This window comes from Branchiostoma floridae, chromosome 4, assembly GCF_000003815.2.
Source record: "Branchiostoma floridae strain S238N-H82 chromosome 4, Bfl_VNyyK, whole genome shotgun sequence".
NCBI classification, from domain to species: domain Eukaryota; kingdom Metazoa; phylum Chordata; class Leptocardii; order Amphioxiformes; family Branchiostomatidae; genus Branchiostoma; species Branchiostoma floridae.
The window spans coordinates 20481364-20501924 of record NC_049982.1 but is presented as its reverse complement, the minus strand read 5'-3'; the positions used below and the strand labels follow the sequence as shown (position 1 = coordinate 20501924).

The 20561-nt window shown below is 41.7% G+C and overlaps 1 protein-coding gene across 14 annotated transcripts; it reads right to left on the bottom strand.

Annotated features, from left to right (window-relative positions):
* Positions 1–121: 121 nt before the first annotated feature.
* LOC118413523 (drebrin-like protein A) lies at positions 122–18977 on the bottom strand. 14 transcript variants are annotated; one of them, XM_035817015.1, is made up of 25 exons: positions 18824–18977; positions 17153–17208; positions 15972–16084; positions 15506–15580; positions 14803–14952; positions 14418–14459; positions 13484–13567; positions 12913–13064; positions 12543–12609; positions 12204–12278; positions 11457–11618; positions 10402–10539; positions 9056–9997; positions 8333–8455; positions 7982–8083; positions 7391–7501; positions 6563–6694; positions 6150–6260; positions 4929–5045; positions 4300–4395; positions 3163–3300; positions 2568–2850; positions 2302–2403; positions 2010–2183; positions 122–1738 (listed from the first exon to the last, which is right to left on the bottom strand). In XM_035817015.1, exons 1-25 carry the CDS (start codon positions 18904–18906, stop codon positions 1602–1604), a joined length of 3765 nt encoding a protein of 1254 aa, XP_035672908.1. In that variant the 5' UTR covers positions 18907–18977; the 3' UTR covers positions 122–1601. The 14 variants fall into 14 exon arrangements, with proteins under 14 accessions (XP_035672908.1, XP_035672911.1, XP_035672909.1 ...); XM_035817018.1 differs by having other exon boundaries at positions 6632–6694; XM_035817016.1 differs by having other exon boundaries at positions 11457–11615.
* Positions 18978–20561: the final 1584 nt, after the last annotated feature.

Sequence of the window (20561 nt, the reverse complement as noted above, 5' to 3'; positions counted from 1 at the left end):
GAAACCAAATACTAGTAATTACATGTATATCTGGCTGAGTTATTCTACTTACTAGTAGACATCCTCCTAAGATAACATACCATAAATGAAGCAACCATAACAAACTGCACACCACACACAATTCGAATAGTAAAAAATTTATTAGCATTTTTCTAGTTTACCATATTTTCCGTTAATTAGGAACTTTTTTTTACGTCTGATCACAGTGCAAGTTACTTTTTCAAGATCAAAAGCAAAATCATCTCAGAAGAAATATCACATGTCACATATATTCTTAAAATTGTAGTGGCAAGAGGCTTATTGCATCTTAACTTTATGTAGCATGCAAGCATCCACATAGCTTCAAAACAATCCTTAAATACAATTCATATCAAATGATCAAAAACAATTCCTTTATACTATATTCACCTTTTTCCTGTGACATTTAGTCAAGCTAAAGAATTCAGAGTACAAAGGCAAAGACTACACATTACAATGGCAGTGTACAACACCTGCTCCAATATGGGAACTAGGTACATTATATATCTAGCTATGATAATAATGTTGACCTGCACTGATTTTGCTGTTAACTATGATTACATTGGTATAAAAAGATAACTGTAAGGGAATCATACCTGTCAAACGAAGGCTACTGATTCAGGCTTGATCAACACTTAACTATGAAGATGATAAGACATCCCTTTGACATCGTTTCTTCATTCAGTCCAATAAATGCCTTACCTGTACCTTAAAACAACAAGGCCAACACCTGTGGTGTCGAGGATTTTGAATGTTGCTACCCTAACACATCTGATATCAGTACTACTACATGTACTATTCTGACTAGAAATTACCTGTCTGTGAATAGATGGTTTGATGATAATCCGACACAACTAGAAAATGTTCAGCACCAAGCAAGGAGCCTCCCATATTATAAAACATGAATCCCTGCCAACCCTTGGTTGTCCACCCAACTGCATGTGGAGGACCCTTGGGAAACCCCTTGTAGTCAGCTCACATGATGTGGACTGTCCATTATGGATTCCCCAGGCTCTGTAATATATATACCTATATAAAGTGGTCTATTCTGTCAAATGTATATTTCTGTTCATGGATTAAAACATTACATAAGCTTGCAGGAAAGTCATATTACAGCTTGAAATCTTTACCTTACATTTTATGATCCTTGAATAATGACTTTCACAGATAGAAATCTAATCCCAAGTCCACATGATGCCCCAGATACCATGCACATTAAGGACTACTGTGGTAGTTGCTTTTATCTGAAATGAAAATCACACAGATATAAGGAGAAGAATCAGACAGCAAAATCTTAAGGGAAAATGAAATAATTTTCATCTTAAGGCTTAAAACTGACCTGGCAAAACAGGACAAAGAGACCTTGCATAAACAGGTCACCTGAAAAACATCTACATGTACCTGGTATCATCGTTTCTCCAGTTCTCAAGGCGATATAAAACACTTCTGGTCATTTCATTCCTGACACTTCCTGCTGAAGAATCAACTCTAGACAGAAGAATAAATATATCTATGAACCATTCCGTAGCACTACCTGCAGGTGACATGTTCTACACCAGTTTAGCGTGTTGAGAGCATGATGTTTAAATGAGCTCCACATAGTTCGCAGGGAACAAGCCGTATGTCCCATCAGGCCCCACACCACGCCACCAGCCCTCGTCAATCTGCTCAATGTCAGTGATGATCTCATCAGGGTCAAAGGATATCTCATCATCTGCAGCTGTAGGGGAAAACAGCCATTAGCAACACTCCAAACAGCCTTTTCTCTATATGGTATGATAATCTTTGTCTATTGTGTACTGGTATATATCATATAAATACATTTACCTCTACATCTATGGGGTACCGGTATAGTATACATACGTACAATTGTGATATACTGGTTTTGGAAACATGCATGTCATGTATTTCTACAATGTACAGGCATAGTGGCTCCTACGTTGTTAAGACAAAGCTCACATAAATAGAAAAATGTCTGCTTGTGTCCTTACATGCTTGGTAGTCATACAAAGCCCTGGCTCTCAGCCCAGTTTCCACAGGACTTTGGTCATCAACATAGTCCTGAGCAGGCTGAGTTTCCTGGTACTCTTGTTGGTACTCCTGTTGGTATTCCTGTTGATACTCTTGCTGGTACTGCTGTTGGTACTGGGCCTCATGTGTTTCCTCTGAATTAAACAAGCAAAAGACCAAGTCTGACTTGTCATCCTTTTTATCCAGAGCATAAATGTGACCTGAGTTGTAAATATGACCATTATCTTAAATGTCATCTGCTAGCACTCCCACCTGTCTGTGTGATGACTTGTTCCTCCTGGTGTACCGCAGGTTGGGCAGGAGGCTGGACCACAGGAGGCTGGACCACAGGGGGCTGGGACACACCTTCATCCTCTATTGCAACATACAACCACTACATTAGCATCATCCAGAACTTTTGAGACTTATTTTTGTTAAGACAGTTGTACTTGTCCCAGATTAAGTTGTTATGGAACATCACTACTATAAGTTCTATTGAAAACTACAATGTTAAAACGTGTAAGTGTGAGACAAATTACCGTCCCAGTCCTGGTCATCCTGTTCCTCATCAGAGTCCTGCTGCCTGCGAACCTTCTGTAGAACAGAGAGGGACTCTGTCAGGGGGGACTTCCCTGTAGGCAGGGGGGGAGCCGGCTCCGCAGGTGGTACTTCTGGTGCGGGCTCTGGCTGGGCCGGCGGCTGTGGCGGAGGCACTTGTGCGGGGGTTGGCTGGGGTACGGGGGCGGGGCTGGGCTGAGGGGCCGGCGCGGGGGCGGCAGGACGGGCGGGAGGGGACGAACGAACCGGTTCTGCTTCCTGTTGCTGATGAAATGAGCAAAAGAAAACAAAAGGCAAATAATATACAAGATGTCAAGTGCAAACTTAAAAGTGAAGATGGAATTGTAACAAAAGAGAAAGTATATAGTCTGGAGGTTATACATGGAATTTCTGGAGATTATATGGGGATGGTTTCAAATAATCCATAGTTGACAAGGTTATAACCCATCTAGTATATAGCATACTGTACCCCTTCCAGCAGTTGCAATAAAATACAGCACTAACAATCTGGTAAACAATGTATGTGAACATGTCACTAGAGAAATCAAGGTAGAATGAGGACAGTTCCAAACTCACCGACTGGCCCCAGCTGTGCTTGAGTTTCTGTGGCGGTGCTCCCGACGGTCTGGCTGGTGGTGCAACACTGGAAGACTCCTGCTCAAACACTGCCCTTGGGTTAAACGTTCCTCGCTGGGACACCAACTGAGCTGCTTCCTGCAGGGCAAATCATGGTCAATCAATCCATCATTTATCCAATCACAAGGTGTTTCTGCAGAAGCCTGCAGCATTAGTTTTCTAACAGTCAGGTTGTTGCAGAAGGACCATATTTCTGCAGAAACAGGCCCTGCAGTGAATGAATACATTCTGTAGTGCAGAGTTATTGTTAGTTATCAGGTTATAAAAGCAGTGCAGTTACAACTGCAATCTTCTACAATATGACTGTACCACTTATTCTCATGGTATAGACAGACCTGGCAGACTGAATAACTGTCAATGTTTGCTGTAAAACACTTGTATTGCAATTAGGACCAATCCCCTACCTTGATGTGAAGATGCTAAAAGGTGTGAACTATCACACAGATATAAGTATTGGTGTATAAATTATCATACTAAACCCAGTATAAAATTCATACAGACCAACAGCTTCAGGAACTCACTATGTGTTTTGTGGGTACTGTGCATCAATTACACAAGCAGTTCTACCTAGACTAGATTTCAAGATTCTTAGGGCAATTCTCAAATGCAGAGGAAGCAGCATTACATACAATACATAGTTACAATATCTTCACTATAGTTACCAAGATGACATGCAATAGACAAAATTTGCAGCTACAAAATAGTGCCATAGCCCATAGGTCTAATGGCAAAAGTGTTAGTCTCACAACGATAATCAATGCCACAGAACCCCATGATAGATGGTTACATCCTGTAAGCATAGACAATACCATAGGACCTAATAGATGGAAAAAAGGTTAATTCGCACAGCCAAGACAAACCTGGAAAATTCTACCACAGTGCTTGAGGTTATATGTCTCACATGCAGAAACAGGCACAGGCATCCCAAAACATAGCACAAATCAATATTAACTACTTGTACTTGTCTACATGTTACTCTAAATTCTGAATCAGTCAGCCATGAGATCTTCCGTGCTAGTGTAGGCTACTGTTAGCTTTGACTTATGACAAAGTTCCTGGCAAAAGACGACCACCAACCAGAGCTGTGTTGGGAGATGCTTCCTTGTTATCAAACTTTAGACGAGCTAATTCTGGGTTGAAGCTTCCCTTCTGGTGTATCAGGGATGCTGCCTCCTGTGAGGAGGGGACAGGAAGGAAGGTACACAGAGAAATCAGGAGAAAATGTCTTCCGACTGCCTGCCAACATTCTTTCATGTTGGACTACATTGGCATAACTGGGACCAGCTACTTGTACCAGAACATACAGACAAGAATATCAGTAGTGTAAGACCATATTTGCATTGCAATAAATTATTCTGACTGGCTTATACTATCACACCTGAAGTTCTACAAAGCATGGTGCCAGAACTATGGAACTGCATGATCACAATACTACTGTGGCAACAGAACTACATGTGAACTAGAGTATCATACTTCTAGTTCTACAAACCATGCCTCAATAGCTCAACTGCACAATAAGTTCTAAAGGAACTGATGATACTGACACTGAGACAGAGCTACACCTTCACAGCTCTACTTGCCATGCTGACTGAACTACACAGCAATCTACTATAATTTAACAGACTACAACACACCGGTGCCACCACAGTTCTACAGTTCTCATGCCACTAATGACGTTACAGACCACAGCAGACCTGCCTACTGACCATGGCAGTATTGGGAGTGGGGTTGCTGGGGATGGGAGGCAGGGGTTCCTGGGGTTTCTGTTCAAACTTGGTGCGAGGGTTCTTCCTGCCTCTCTGTGCTGCCAGTGCCGCTGCCTCCTGTGGCAGTCCCAGAACATCAATATTATCAACTTCTCAAAAGTCTTTAGCCAAAGTAAGGAAAGAATGTTTCTCCGCAAAATCAACTTCTAGATACTGTACACTGCAAGTTGGATCATAGCAATACTCATTGTGCCTTGCAGGTTCCTAAAAAACTACATATTGTTGTATAACCAAGCCTACTATATCAAGTTAGCAGTGACAACCAAGCCTACTGTATCAGGTTAGTGGTGATAACCAAGTCTACTTTATCAGGTTAGTGGTGATAACCAAGCCTAGCGTATCAGGTTAGTGATGATAACCAAGCCTACATCATCAAGTTAGTGATGATAACCAAGCCTACAGCATCAGGTTAGTGATGATAACCAAGCCTACTGTATCAGGTTAGTGGTGATAACCAAGCCTAGTGTATCAGGTTAGTGATGATAACCAAGCCTACTGTATCAGGTTAGTGGTGATAACCAAGCCTACTGTATCAGGTTAGTGATGATAACCAAGCCTACATCATCAGGTTGATGATCAGACTTGGTGAATGCATTATGTGAAGATGACCAGACCTGCTATGTATCATGATTGGTACCCACAGCTGCTACAACAGTAACACACACTCGTCAGGCAACAAGACCCTATGGCTTCTACATTTGTTTGGTGAGGTAACTAAGCTTCCCAAGCCAGGTTAATGACTAAACTTGTTATATGATGATACCGAGGTAACCTGTTAGTGATCACTGACTAACAATGAGACCAAAGACATCAAGATGTACATTGTACATGCAGATTTGGATGGAATGACAATGCTAACTTGCCTTTGACCATACAACACTTTAAAGGCATTTGCTATGCTAATACATCAATAAGACAGCCAAAAAGATTACATGTTGCAAACAACCACTTGTAAAGAATTCTTCTGTTTAAAAGCATCTGACAAGCTGGAACAGGAACAAAATGACTCTGAAGCATTCAGCAAACTTCATCAGATTTTTCAAACCTCGGAACATACAAAGATTTGAGTGACATGAGTAGTGCAATAACAGAGATGATCAGATTTGATGACATGCAATATCAAACTGCACAGATACAGTGTATGTTTTTTAAGGACCAGACCATTGCAGTGTTGGTTGGAGGGGTGTCTAGCCTGTCTGGAAGGGTGGCTTGTTCTGTGGAGTGGGTTGGACCACCATTCTGCATGGGGGGAACTGCTGGGACTGTTGTGTCCTGTACCAGTAGCAGCAAGATTTGAACAGTTACTGTACAGTAACATTAAAATGTAAGTGTTGCACAAACAAAATCACATTCAGAACAGAATAAGATCAGCATAAAATTCCAACATCTGGTTAGTCGTCACTGCAAAGGGAAGGGGGAAGGACAGGATGATTGCCACAGGCTGAGTTACACAGGGACAGGATGTGTGCAAAAGTAGGATTTAAAGGGGCAGGACAGGAGAGGAAGTAGTGGTAACAAAAGACAACAATCCAGAAAGTGGAGATAGACAGGAGACAGAGTCAAAGGAAGAGAACCTGAGGATAGATTGAGGAGAAAGAAGTGTCTCCGAGCAGAGAGGAAGCGTGCCAGGAGCAGGACTGTACCAGAGGCTCCGTAATGGCCGGCTCATATACCACTTTTAGTCTAGGTTCTTGTGTCTTTGGTTTCTACAACACAGAGACAGAAGTAGAAACTCAGTGTTTGTAGTGTGGCACATACATATAGATGACAAACGAGACGACACACACACACATGTACAGGTGATGGGAACATAAATATGTGGCCACATTAACAAAACGACTTGTTCCAAATCTGTTGGTAAAAATCTGGTAAAAATTACATTTCATTTCCAACTTGTACCCCTCAACAGTCAAATAAACAAGAGGCTTTGCTGGTGTGGCCTGAATGTCATATACAGTGGACTGAAAGTGTATGCCAGTACAGATATAAAGACAATGTCAACTGAAGATGAGAGAAGCACATATGAATAAAATTAACTGCTCATTCGCAACAGTCAAATGTGTTTCCAGCATTCCAATTGACAGGCAGGAATAAGCAGGTAACCACATACACTACATGTACATCACAGACTTAACTAGCCTAACAGTTTCCAAACTTGTGTCACAGCTTACAAAGTTCACAGAGATCACACTGTAGAACCAAGCCATCATGCCAATATTACACTGAGACTAAACTGTACCATTAAGCATGTTGCCCTCATGCTAACATCTTTTCACAACTACAAGTTAGTGTGAGATGGAAACTACAAAGCAAACCCAGTACTCTCATCCTCTCACAACTACATACACAAGGCAGATGCCACACTTAGCGAACACACTGTCCTCAGAGTAGGACTGTCCCACCTTGACAGGGCTGGGGGGAAGGGGCATGTTGGGGGGAGGGGGAGGGACGTGGAAGTCCTTCCACATGTCTTTAGGGTTGTTCTCTCGCTGAGAAACAAGGAGTTTGGCCTCCTGTGGGAAATCATGGAAAAAAAGTAGAGAGAAAGGTAAGAAGCAGAACAGAGAACACAAAACAATACAGACAGCTGTACTTAAGTGGATAATACCATTGTCAACTTAATAAAACTATGAATAAGTCTGATACAGTAGTAGTTTTTTTCAAGGCACTTAATTGCCTATTGTCAGGGTGCATCATCCTTGTTGTGCACCCAATTTGCTATGGGCTACAGCTGAGATAAAGGCTGCTCAAGGAAGCAAGACAGAGTATGATGTAACCAAATTTACTGACTGTACTAAGGCTGATCAGACTGGTTTACATGTACATTGTACCAATAAGAGTGTTATATTGGGCTTCCAATAAATGTGAATTTGCCTAGGAGCTTTTGGGTCAAGAGATAAAACATGTAAATGAGCAAATAGTTTTAAAAATTCTGTATCCAATGCTTTTAGTACAGTTCACACACTCTGGTTCAAATTGATGAGGCTACACACCAAAGCTGTGTTGGTGGGCAGCTCACGACTCTCCTCTGTGGGAGGGGCCTCTACACTGCTGGTCATGTCAGGCACAGGTTGGAGGGGGTACCCTACAGGCTTCTGTCACAGGACAGCCACACACAAGGACGCACAGAAATAGCAACAAACACAAACACATGAAGTACAACACAGCAGAGGAGGAAAATAGGAAAAAAATACAAATTCATTCAGCTCAACAAAGTAGGAATAGAGAAAAAAACAAGATGCAAATCATGAAGGATATGTGATAAAACAGCAAGACACAACAAGGTCTCAGTTTGAAAGAACACAATGACAAATGGACAGTCAAAAGAGTGCAGACTGGGCCACCTTCTTGGCAGGGCTGCCTGGGCCTGTAGGACGGGTGCTGGGGAGGGGAGGGGGGACGTTGTGCTGCTGCCACATGGACCGCGGGTTAAAGTCACCTCTCTGTGCAACCAGTGCTGCTGCCTCCTACAGGTACCAGTGGAGAGACAGGTGGAAAAATTGCACAAAAAAAGGTTTCTGAAAAGTTAGAAACTGAACTGAAATAAGTAACAAAAGTGGCATATATCATGTCCAATCTTTACATTAAGCCCCCAATTCCCAACTTATCAAGCTGTGTATCTTCTTGTGTTCATCTTAAACGTATGTTTAACCCAAAGTAAGGCAAGCCTTTTGATACTTTGGAGAAGTCTTCATATGACAACTGAGTAGCTTTGTCCAGCAATCATCACAAGATCTTGCTGGGCAAAGTTAACAAGCCTTATCCAAGGAGCAAGACTGATCACGATGCATCAATGCCATAATTGCCTTTACAGTAATAATCTTCTGGAACCTGTAACAAGCATCTTAACTTTCAAAACTACAAGCCCTAATTACCGATTATATAATGACAACCTGACAAGCATACACATTCTATCATAAATTGGGGAAGTCACCAGCACCATGCCTATGACTTCCTTATTAATCAGTCACATGCCAGACAATTGCAACACATCAGGTGCATGCCAAGCACCTGATATTGGACACCTGGCCACAAACCAGCCACATGCGTTACACCTGTTGACTAACCAGGGCAGTGTTGGGTGGGGGCCCGTCGTCCTCTTCTTCTGTGTATGGGTGAGACTCAAACACACCATCCACTTTCCTATCCTCCTGACTTCCTGTGGGTTGAGGCTTGGCCTGGGAGGGTGCAGGGGTTTTCTTTGGTAGATAAGTTCCCATGGGAACAGGCTGGCTTTGTGTTGCATCTGGCTGTGATGTGGGATTGTAGCCCACTTTGCTGGGTGTGTTTTTGGGTCCTGTATGACCGTGTGGTGTACTGCGGGGTAAGTAGGACTGTACTGCTGGCTGTGCAGGGTGAGGCTGTGCAGTTTTACTGGCTGCTGCTAGAGGATGCTGTGGTTTCATGTGTGTGGGTGCTGCTTGTGGGTGCTTGTGTGCAGGTTTGTTAGGTGTGATGTGGGAGGGGGTGGGCGGGTGACACACAGGTTTGGAGACCACACAAGTTGGTTGAAACCCAGCCTTTGGTGCACCGTCTCCTGGCATGATTCGAGGCCGCAAACTTCTGGATTCTGCTTCAAACTGAACTTTAAACGGATTCACCTCTGGTTCGTCTGGTTTCTCAAACATTCCAACCTGCTTAGCCAGGAGGGTCGGCTTTTTCTTGCCATGGATGAATCTGGACTGTTTTCTCACCATCTCAGTAATTGAGTTTGGGTCTTCCACATCATCATCATCATCATTATTCAGGTCAGCAGAGACATCAGCAGGCTGATTGTACTGAACGATCGGTGTAGTGTCAATGTACGGGTTCCGTGCAAGTTTGGTCTCAACAGTTTGCTTCTGAGTAGTCTCTGTGGTGACTACTCTGTGCAGCTCTGCCTGCGTTCCCTCTGTGGTTCTGGTCTCCTTGGTTCCAGTCAGTACAAATGTTCTGCCATGTTTCGTCTGCGGAGGACGGCTGGCCATGAGCTGCTGGACCGTGTTCTGGTACTCCTGACCGTAATCCTCCTGGTCACACACACCAACACAGGAAATAAACCAACAACCAGCCTGTCTTACTACAATGAAATGTTCGTCTATATAACAGGACATACAATACCTTCAGCACTGTACTGTACTTCATAACTCCATGCTTCCAAAATGCACCAAAATTTGAACTCAGCCACACTTACAGAACTCTGACTGTACCTTAGTACATCTCAAACTATACATGATGGATGTATTACACACTCCATTCCAAGTACAAGCTATGACAAGCTTATTAGATCTAATGAAGTCTTTAATGATATGAACTTAGAGTGCAAGCTTATTGTGTGGACTTCTTACTTCAATCTTAACAGCATTGAACACAAGCATGTATGAAAACATTCCAACTGGTTACGGCAAGTGTAATGGACCAAACCACAACCAACCGGTGTGTTAGGCGGCACGCATATGCCCGGCGACCCTGGCCCCGATGCAAATGACTGCGGAGAGTTAACTTTTCGAACAGCCAATGGGGAAAGGGTGGGTTTAAAGGAGGAGAGTGTTGGCTTATCTGTGGGGTTAACCTAGGGTAAGGTGGGGGCAAAAAAAAAAAAATCATGAGATCCACTCAAAGGATGATGAAATGTATGAATCAAAGATCAATGGAAAAACTTAGTATATGTCTGTTTTGTTTAAGATTAATCCCAGTAACATGCACATGAAAAGAGTAGATGGAAACTGTGCAGCCAAAGTTTTATGTGTCTGTCTGAAATCAGGTGTAAAAGTTGAAGGGATATCATGTCAGACAGTGCAGCATGTGGGTATCCCATGGTGCAACAATGAATATTTCATGGTGTGAGAAGTGTAAGTGGGTGCCTTGTGGGTGTTCTTTAATGCCATTTTAAATGTTCTATGGTAAATCTGCTGATATCCCATAGAATGGCTGTGAATATTCCAATGTGTGCAAAAGTTTTTATATAAGGAAAGTTTCTATATAAGGAAAGTTTCTGTATAAAAAATTGGTGGATATATGCAAAACAAATGATGGACATGTTTAAGTTCAACTTCTTGGAGCCATGCAGTTGCTATGAACACCAGAAGGCATGCAGAAACCATGGCAGTCTTGTTGGCAACCACAGCAAGTTTGGGCCGATGGAAATAAGAACATGCTGGTGAGCCATGGCCATGATGAAGTCCAATTCGGCCATGCCGGTACTGTTGGTGAGCTACACTAAAATTGTGCCATGGGGAAGAGACTGAATTAGTTGGTAAACCATGGCCATTGTGATTACAAGTGATTCCTAGATTGGCCTGGAGTCGTGTTGGTATTGTTGGTAGGCCATATCAAGTTTGTGCCATAGAAACAAGAACTGTTGTTGCCTCATGGCCAAGAGTCAGTGTTGGTGGCAGGCCACAGCAAGTTTGTGCCATGGGAGCAGTACCCATGCATTAACCCTGACAGTGCAGCAGGCACACACACACACGGATAGATTAAACACACCCCTGGCCCCGGGCTGGAGGGGGGCGTGGCGGGCTTGAAGCTGACGCTACGGAACCCCCCGGAGGACGCCTGCCCCGTCCACGGCTTGGCAGTCCAGTTCCCATACCCTTTCTTGTCACTGGGAGAGAGCGGCTCTGTGATATGCAACCTGCTGTCTTCCTGCTATAGCATTGACAGTACAACATAAACACCACACAACATAGGGGAATAAATAAAAAGGCATGAAAACAACAAAACAGAGACTGTATAAAAACGTTACAGCTAAAACTGACTTTAAGGCACTTCCTTTGTTGTTTTGAATGGAAGGGTATTTTGTCAGCTTGTTTATCTTGGTCATACCTGACCATGTACCTGTACCGTTCACTTACTGTTCACACCAGTGCTGTACTGAAAATCAACACGACAGCTTACCTGTTTTGGTAATCAACAAGTCAGCTAATCTGTGCTGTTCCATCAACACATAAACTAAACTGTACCAGTTGAAAATATAAGTTAGGTACTCCCTGCCCAGTTCATATTTTATGACTCAAGTCACTGTTGCCATCAGGAGGATAGCAGGCAGACTGCTGAATCATTGGCAGATACTTTTGGTAGTGTGAAAAGATACTCATTAAATGTTTATAACGTCCTTCAATGAACGATAGACATCCAGGTAGCAAAATATGCAAACTAATTTCTGAAGCCTTAGAGACAAGTCCTGACAAGTGTCCAGACCAGTCCAATCACACCTCTGGTTTTCAGACTTACCGCAGCCTTGGTAAGAGACTCGCTCCTCTTCCTTCTGGACTTGTCCTCCTCCTGTTCCTCCTTCTGTATGGTCTCCTGTGGTGGAGACATATTGCAGCTGTAAAAACCTCGACCTCACATTTTCACTGTTCAGAGTTGAATGTCTGTGGCAGTAAAATTTTGGAAATGAAAGTCCTTGAGAAAATAAACAAAGTTTGTTACAGATCATCAACATCCTCAGCTTCTGTAGGAGGTAGGGTTGTGATCAGCCACGCCCTAACCTTTTATCATCATGAAATAGCACATGATTGGAAAGTAGCTCAGTATGACTACCAAGAAAAAAACATTGCCATTACTCACCCATCGGGCCTTCTCCACATCTCTCTCCCTCTGCATCATGCTCTTGTCAACGTTAGCTTCTTCTTTCCTGCAAACACAATGCAATAAAGAGTCATAAACTACTCAACAGAAATCTTTTAAGATTACCACTTCTCAACATCTAAACAATTAAACTTCTAACTCTGAAGATAAATGGTAGTCCAGTAGTTTGCATTAAAAACATTCTACAAAGTTAACATGGCAGAGACAAATCATAATAGTGCAAACAGCCTTTTTCTTTTTCTATTAGTTCCAATCTTTAATGTCTCTTTCACTGTTAGGGTAAATCTTCTCTTGACTGACAGAAATATACCTTTTTCTGTCACACGTTGTTCCTCTCCTTGATACCTACTTTTGCTGCCTGGTCATGAGGTCCTTCTCCTTGACTTTCTTCTCCCTCTCCTCTGCTTCCCTTCTCTCTCGATCCAGTCGCTCCTTCTCGCGCTTTGCCCGCTCTGCCGTCGCCCGCTTCTTCTCCTCTGCAACACGTGCTTTCTCCTCTTTCTGATACAACATTTTACAGTACAAAACTATCAGATATTTTGGCTGTGTAGAACAAAGTATTGATGTGTAAATATTGAAATAATGATTAGCATAATATATTCAATTATCATTTTGAGTCATTCCTTACTTTTGAACATGAAAAAAACACTGACTCCTGCTTTTCTTAACCCAAAGATGCCTATGATAAAACTCTGCAGTTAGCAAATCTACTGTGGCTTAAAATCTGTGGGGTCAGTTGAGTTCTCGATACCACAGTAAAATGTAGTCCTCCACTTTTACCAGGGTTCCTTAGCTTGGGCAGGTCTTGACTAAAGGTAGGTAGTAGGTGAAGATGGTTCTATCCTATTTTTAGAATGACACCTACTACTAGTATAACACTATGGCACTGGAACCCTACAGTACTGACAAGTCCATCTCACCTCCTGCTGGGCCCAGAAATCTTCCCTCTGCTTCTGACTACTTTTGATCTCGGATGCTGCTTGAGTCTTCTTGTACACAGAACCCTACACAGAGACAAGACACAAGTCAGCCTACATGCACACTGTACTGATTCTAAACCCTTGCTTGAGAGAGAGAGAGTATTTGGTCAATTATCATACTCCCAAAGTTTTTTAACAGTCTTTGTGCATCTTTATTCATGTTGAGAGAAAGGGGCTCTGGTACTGTGTTCATTAAGAGGCCTGCAACTGTGCAAGTTGACAAGAAATTAAATCAAGATTTTCTAAACAAAGTCAATGTTTCTTTCACTTTCTGTTTGGATACCTCTAAGTTAATAAGTTAATATGATCGGAGAGATACACTCCCACTTTCATCAAATCTCTTGGAACATAAGAAATCCTGCAGTCTTTTGTACTGACTTGAAAACCAGCAAAGCAGGTGTATGATTTTGATTTGAATCTTGTTTGGTTGACATTCTTTACTAAGACATCTTTTGAAGGTGATGATACTTCATTGATATCCAGAAACAACAAACAAAAATCATTAGGCAACATTTAGAAGTTGGGTGAAAAGTTATGATCATGGTTTCCAAATCATGTGTTACCACTGAACAATCAGGTTCAGTATATCTGTAGGTTGATGAATAACACATACATGCAGGTCCTTCCTCTGTGGAAATAGCCATAACAATTTTCAGGTTTAGAAAATACTGGTATTCTTTGTGATCTCAATTTTCATCACATAATTAAGGTGTGAGAGAATACTCCATGCAGTTTTGAACTGGATGATCAGAGTTTTATTACTTTTTTTGTATCTCATGCCTATTGATTCATTGCTTCCACAAGATAGAATGCATACAGATTTATTGATTATTTTGGGGGGCAGGGGGTACTGGAAATTTTCCAAGTGCGGTACCTCTGCGTTAGATGTGGGGGGTGGGCGTGGTGCAATCTTGGGCTGTGGGCAGAAGGAATATAGCAACTTGTCTAATAGTTACACATGCTATCATTAGCAACGATTACTCAACCTTAATAATTTACAAGCATTGATATCTAGACTCAAAGATAACTACATACACGTTCATGCAATTCATATGTGAGAGCCTCTTTCAGAATGTTATGAACACCATACAAAAGTTGGAGGTAAGAACAATTACAACGATATAATGTCTTCAAACTTTATTCTTTGAACGGTTGCTTTTTCAGTAGCATTTTTTGTTCTGTGTTCTCAGACTTCTGGTTTTCAAAGTTAACACCTCATACTCAGTGTTTAACACAAACAAACTGCACACATGACTCACCACAGGTCCCTGGTTCTCAATCCTCTGCTGCTGACTGCTGCCCTTGCCAAACGCTGGGTATTTGGAGGATGTAGATTTGGCTACCTTGTCCATGATAGCTTCTGGGTCAACATCATCCTCATCACGGGCATTCACAGTTACATGTGCTCCCTGGGGAATGCAGGGAGGTGGTTTATTAGTACCACTGATTTTACACAAATCTAATTGTACAGAAATGTATCCACCTCTAAGGGGCTTCCAAAAAGCATAAAGTAAGTAGCCATATTCCCACCATGTAGTCATCAAAAATTAGTAAAATTTTAGTCAGCTCTTATATTCTAAGAAGTATGAAATTCTTCTCCAACTCAACAATTTATAATCACCAGAATTTTTTACTGATTCACTCTGTCTTCGTCAGCTTTCCAAGCCAACCACTCTGTACATTCCTCAGCTTTCTGGGTGAATCATTCTGTACAGTTCACTATTGTGATGTCATCAATGGGTCAAAACTTTCTGTGTGTACAAATGTTTGAGTTGGAGAACATCTTAATTCTTTGTTATGTATTTTACCAACTCAGATGAACTTTCCTGCAAAGCTCCTACATCAAGTGTCCTCACTCAACAGTGATATATTGAAATAAGCGGCCAGGGGTAAAAATCTGGTCAACATATTGGAAACCTTTAAGGTAATGAGGTCAGAAGATAAATCTTGAGTGCTCCTTACATGGAAGAAGTTGGACACATCCCTGACATGGTTGGCACAGGCTCCTTTCCTGGAAGTGGGAACAGCTTCCCCAGACTGGAACACAAACAGGGCACTGATAAAGTTCATATCTATGCAGAATCCTTAACCCAACAGGAATAAGCAAACAGAGGCTGGCACAGTTTACATGTGACACTACTTCAAACCCAACCCAACCAGACCAACAGTGACTGGCATGATTTACATTGATGACAAATACCAGTCGTAATGCTAAATGACAGGCTTTCATCTCATTATCATGCATCCACATTATACTTCTGTTGAGATGAACCTATGCCTGTTTTCAATTCTTTTAATACTGTTGAGGTGTTAGGTTATCTGAGACTGTGATACTGAGACGTTAACATAGAAAGTCGACTACATGACAAGTTTATGATATTTCAATGTTGCAATAAAATATGACATCTAGATTTTCCTGAGTGCTTACCCAATTAATGAGGACGTTCTTTGGCAGATTGGTATTGGGGTCGTTGACCCTGCAGAAAGCGTACATGACCTTGCCACTGCTGAAGTCATCCACTAGCTCCTCCAGACCGCCATCTGTCAATGACAAAGTCATTAACACACATCAGCTCTGCTATCAGCAGTACACCATCAGTCTCTATCGATCTATCTCACATGTCATCAGGCTGGGTGCAAAATACGATTACCAGATAGAGGATAAGCACTGGGGTCACACTTAGTGCACAACTGTCAAGAATATAGTTTATTGGTCCACAGACTTAAAATAATGATTTCCGAATTGGAAACACAACGTGACAACAGAGTTGATGGAAATGTTTATAGCATTGAACATAGTCAGATTCAAGTTTTCCTCCCAGTTCAATTCTTTACACTGTCCTCTCGCCTACTTTTAACTTTTAATAAGTTTCAGAACCAAGTGAAATAAATTTCTGCAACCTTTTCTCTTCTTATAAAAAAATGAAGGAAGAAAAAAAACATGTAAAGAATGTCTAGATATTTCAAATATTATAATCATTCTAACATTTTGTCCAGAATCCTAAATTTTTTTCCAATTTTTCAAAAAGTCTGACTCAAACCTGCATTCTGGGACACAAACATAAGGGGAAGCTCATGTTTCACCCAGTTAGTCCAGACAAATTTGGGCAGAGATATTGAATAATAAATTAGAAGACCATCTGTTACTGATGGAATCCCAAAGGCACTGAGTCACTTGTCTACAGGAATGCCATGGGATAGTAGAAATATGCAGACAAACCATGCACATGTAGATACTAGTACTAGTAGCCCTGAAATAGATCTGTTGCCTGATTGAAATGCCTATTTGATTGGATCATAAAAATCACCCTGATGTCTATTTCTACAGATTCTACAGGAGTAAAACAGAAATGTGATGCACATCTAACAAAGGAAGACTTGCTCAAGTATCTCATGTTACCAGCAAATAAAGGATGTAATAGATAAACTCTGTAAGTTTGACAACATATCTACAAGAAAGAAGAATCATGTAAAATATAGATAAAAGAATAGCATAGCTAATTAGCATAGCTGTCGAATTATTATCTTTGTATCTAACTTACTGCTTTTAGCCCCAATGGGGCATGAATATGCAATAAACTTCATTGTCATTGTCAGAGAATCTCTTACCTCCAGTCGAAACCAGCTTCAGATCATTTGTGTTTGCCTCATATCCATACAGCGCCCTGCAAAAATGGCAAGAAATACTTTATAAAATCACCCGAGTAAAGAATGATATTGTCATGATAATTCATTCCTAATTTGTTCCGAATAAAAGTTCCGAATTTGTCTATCAATGGCACAATAATCTTTAGAAGTAAGTAGTGGGTAAATGTATATATCTACCAACACAATGGCATGTTTGTAAAGCTGCCAAACTGTTATAATTATATACTAAGTAAACATCCACAACACCAGGAATTTTGGAGTCAACACACTTATGCTTATAAGTTATATGTGACCCAAATTTTGAAATACATATGGATTAAACCTTGATTCCAATGTTATTATAGTACTTTGAACCAATTCTATTCAGGAAACATACAGACAACATAGATGGAGCCTTACCAGAGCCACACCCTTCAGCAGAACACTGTGGTACTATGAAGGGATTCATCAAGTCATCCCACTGGGGCTTTACTGTTTTTGTGCAAATATGGCAAAGGCATTTTTGCTGGATTAGGAATGTACCAATTCCAATTTGGATAGGTTGGCAGGAGATGGCAAAAAATCTGAATTTTCCTGTCATATCAAAGTCAAGCATGAGACAGGACTTTGTAAAAATAGCTCGCAATTCACTTCCTTGTTATTACCAATGCAGCTCATATAATTGAATTATCTGTAACTATTTGACAGGTTTATGTAATTTGAAAGCATGACAAGGAAGGACAGGTGAGTGACAGACATCGCTTCCATCACCCTTGGCAGAGTTGCACAGGACAACAACAGCAACTGCAGTATGTGTGTGTAAAGCTGGCAGACACGCAGGGGTCATGTTACAGACAGGAGGGGGGCTGCTTTTTGGGGGGGCTATTTTTGGATCATCCAGGAACGTTACTGTGTGGTACTGGCGTTATCACGATTACGACAGTCTTTGGCATGTCGCGGGGTGGCACGCGTTTGGGAACTGGTTCCTTTTCAATCGGGTCATACAGAGAGACAAACAAGTCCGCCTGTGCAGGGTAGCTAGGCCGAGGGGGAAGGGCGAAGAGCGGAACAAAGATCAAAACATGAAGGACGGAAGTTTGACGTGCGAGCTCATACACACATAACGTTACATACACACGCATAGATGTGAACTTCAAAACATGCCGTTTTCTGCAACAGGATGGACGTTAAACAGAAATGATTGACCAGATAAACTGGCAAGAAAATAGCTGTACAAGCGAACTTGTTTGCAGAGGTGGTGCACACGTATCGGGTGGCTAGTTTACACGACTGGAGGCATGAATGGATCGCGGAGGGTTGGCCATGGACTGTGCGGAAATGACTTGATAAAATCCTAATCATGAGCATCGCAACGCCAGCAAAGTTGTGTGGAAATTATGGACTTAACCTGTTAATTGCGTGAATAATTTCCCTTAATAGCTAAGTGTATGTAACCACGCTTTTCGTAAACCGTTAGGATTGAATTATGTTCATCCGTTTAGTTGTCTCGAACGAACTAAAGACGGAAATGCGTAGCTCAGAGTGCAAAGAGCAAAGGAGAAATTCCACACTTTCCACAGACTCTACGGTGACCAAACGTTCCCCAGCCCCAGTACATTATGTAGACTATGTATCCCTACATCGCTTTCTTACCAATCTGTGTCGGAATGGTCATCACAGACGTCCTTCCAGGCCGCTAACATCGCCCTCTCGTTCTTCCTCAGGTTGACCGCCATCTTGGCAGAGTGTGTGACGTGGTGACGTCACCAGAACATGTGCACATGTGGTGGGTCGTCTGCTAGCAGCCGGATTTTGAGAGTTTTGAGCAATTCAGTTGTTTCCTTTGTAACGTTAACGTTATGTGGAAATTACAGGTCAGTGGTAGCAAATGTTAGATCCAACACCATGTTAGATCCTACGTCGCACGCAAGCCATCTTTCTTGTGTGGAGAGAAATCGACGACAAAACCCACAATCTGTTTCACTGTGCAATTTTTTCAATCGTTTATCTGTTGGGGATTACCAAATTGGACACATACTCTGACTTTTCAGATATTTACAACAAGGTTTAGTCCATAACAAGTTGTACTTATCATGTGCAGACACTTATGCATATCTCCGCAAAAATGATTTTAAAATCCTACCGGAGTTTGGACCCCTACCGGACTTTGGACCCCTCCCGTTATTAACGTTACGATGTGATTGATATGTATGTTGATTTTAGCATGACCTAGCATGGAATGGAAAAGTGAAAGTAGTGTTGTGGTTTTGTCGATGGTCGGTTTATTATGAGTCAAGTTGACACAAGAATGTTATGAGCGTGTTGTTTTAAATCGGAAACAAAGGCCAACAACATATTGGGAAGGAGGTAAAACTCTTTCAAATCGCGTGCTTTCTACTCGAGATATGAGCCTAGGGTTAGGGATATGGTTAGGGAACTCGAGAAGTTGAACATGGATCTTGATGATTTGGTAGGTGTGTAGGGGTCATGTTTCTTTTCGTGATTGGTCTTTTGAAACGTAGTTGTAATCCGGAAAACTCTTTCAAATCGCGTGCTTTCTACTCGAGATATGAGCCTAGGGTTAGGGATATGGTTAGGGAACTCGAGAAGTTGAACATGGATCTTGATGATTTGGTAGGTGTGTAGGGGTCATGTTTCTTTTCGTGATTGGATACCATGATTATGGTGTTCATGTCTACTTCAAAGGACAGGCTTGCTTGCTCATGCATTGATGGTATTCAGCACCATGGACAGGTCTAGATATTTATGCATTGATAAGTGTTCAGCACAGGCTTAGTTACCCAATGAATTGATAGTAACCCAATGAATTGATAGTTACCCGTGAATTGATAGTATTCAGCACCAAGGACAAGGATAATTCTGTAACGTTAGTGTTGATACCTAGCACAGGAACGGTTGTGTAAGTACTGATAGCATTTACCACAAATGTGTCCAGGTGAACTGCCGGATAAAGTTATGCATGAATCAGAATGAAAACAGGCAGTACACATAGTATATTTCAAAATGATACCTCATTTTTTATGATCACCATGACTGACTTCAAGAGGGCCTCTCAAAGTGCTGAAATGCCTCTAAGCCTGGAGGCGCAGTGACAACAAAATGAAATCGTCGCACATTTTTTAGCACGGTAATCTGAATGTGCTCTGAAGCTGATTGGCCTGTGATCCTTTTAGACTTCACGGCATGGATTTTTTTATCCAAGTCTGACTTGGCAGCTGTTAGAAAACAAGTACTTAGTACATGTAAGATGTTGGTAACGTGCACTGATACAAAGTGGAGAGAATTGAAGAAAGACTGATTGCAGCTGCAGAGTGTTTACAACCACTGCAGCAGCGGACACAGTGGACTACTACTACTACTACTACTGCTG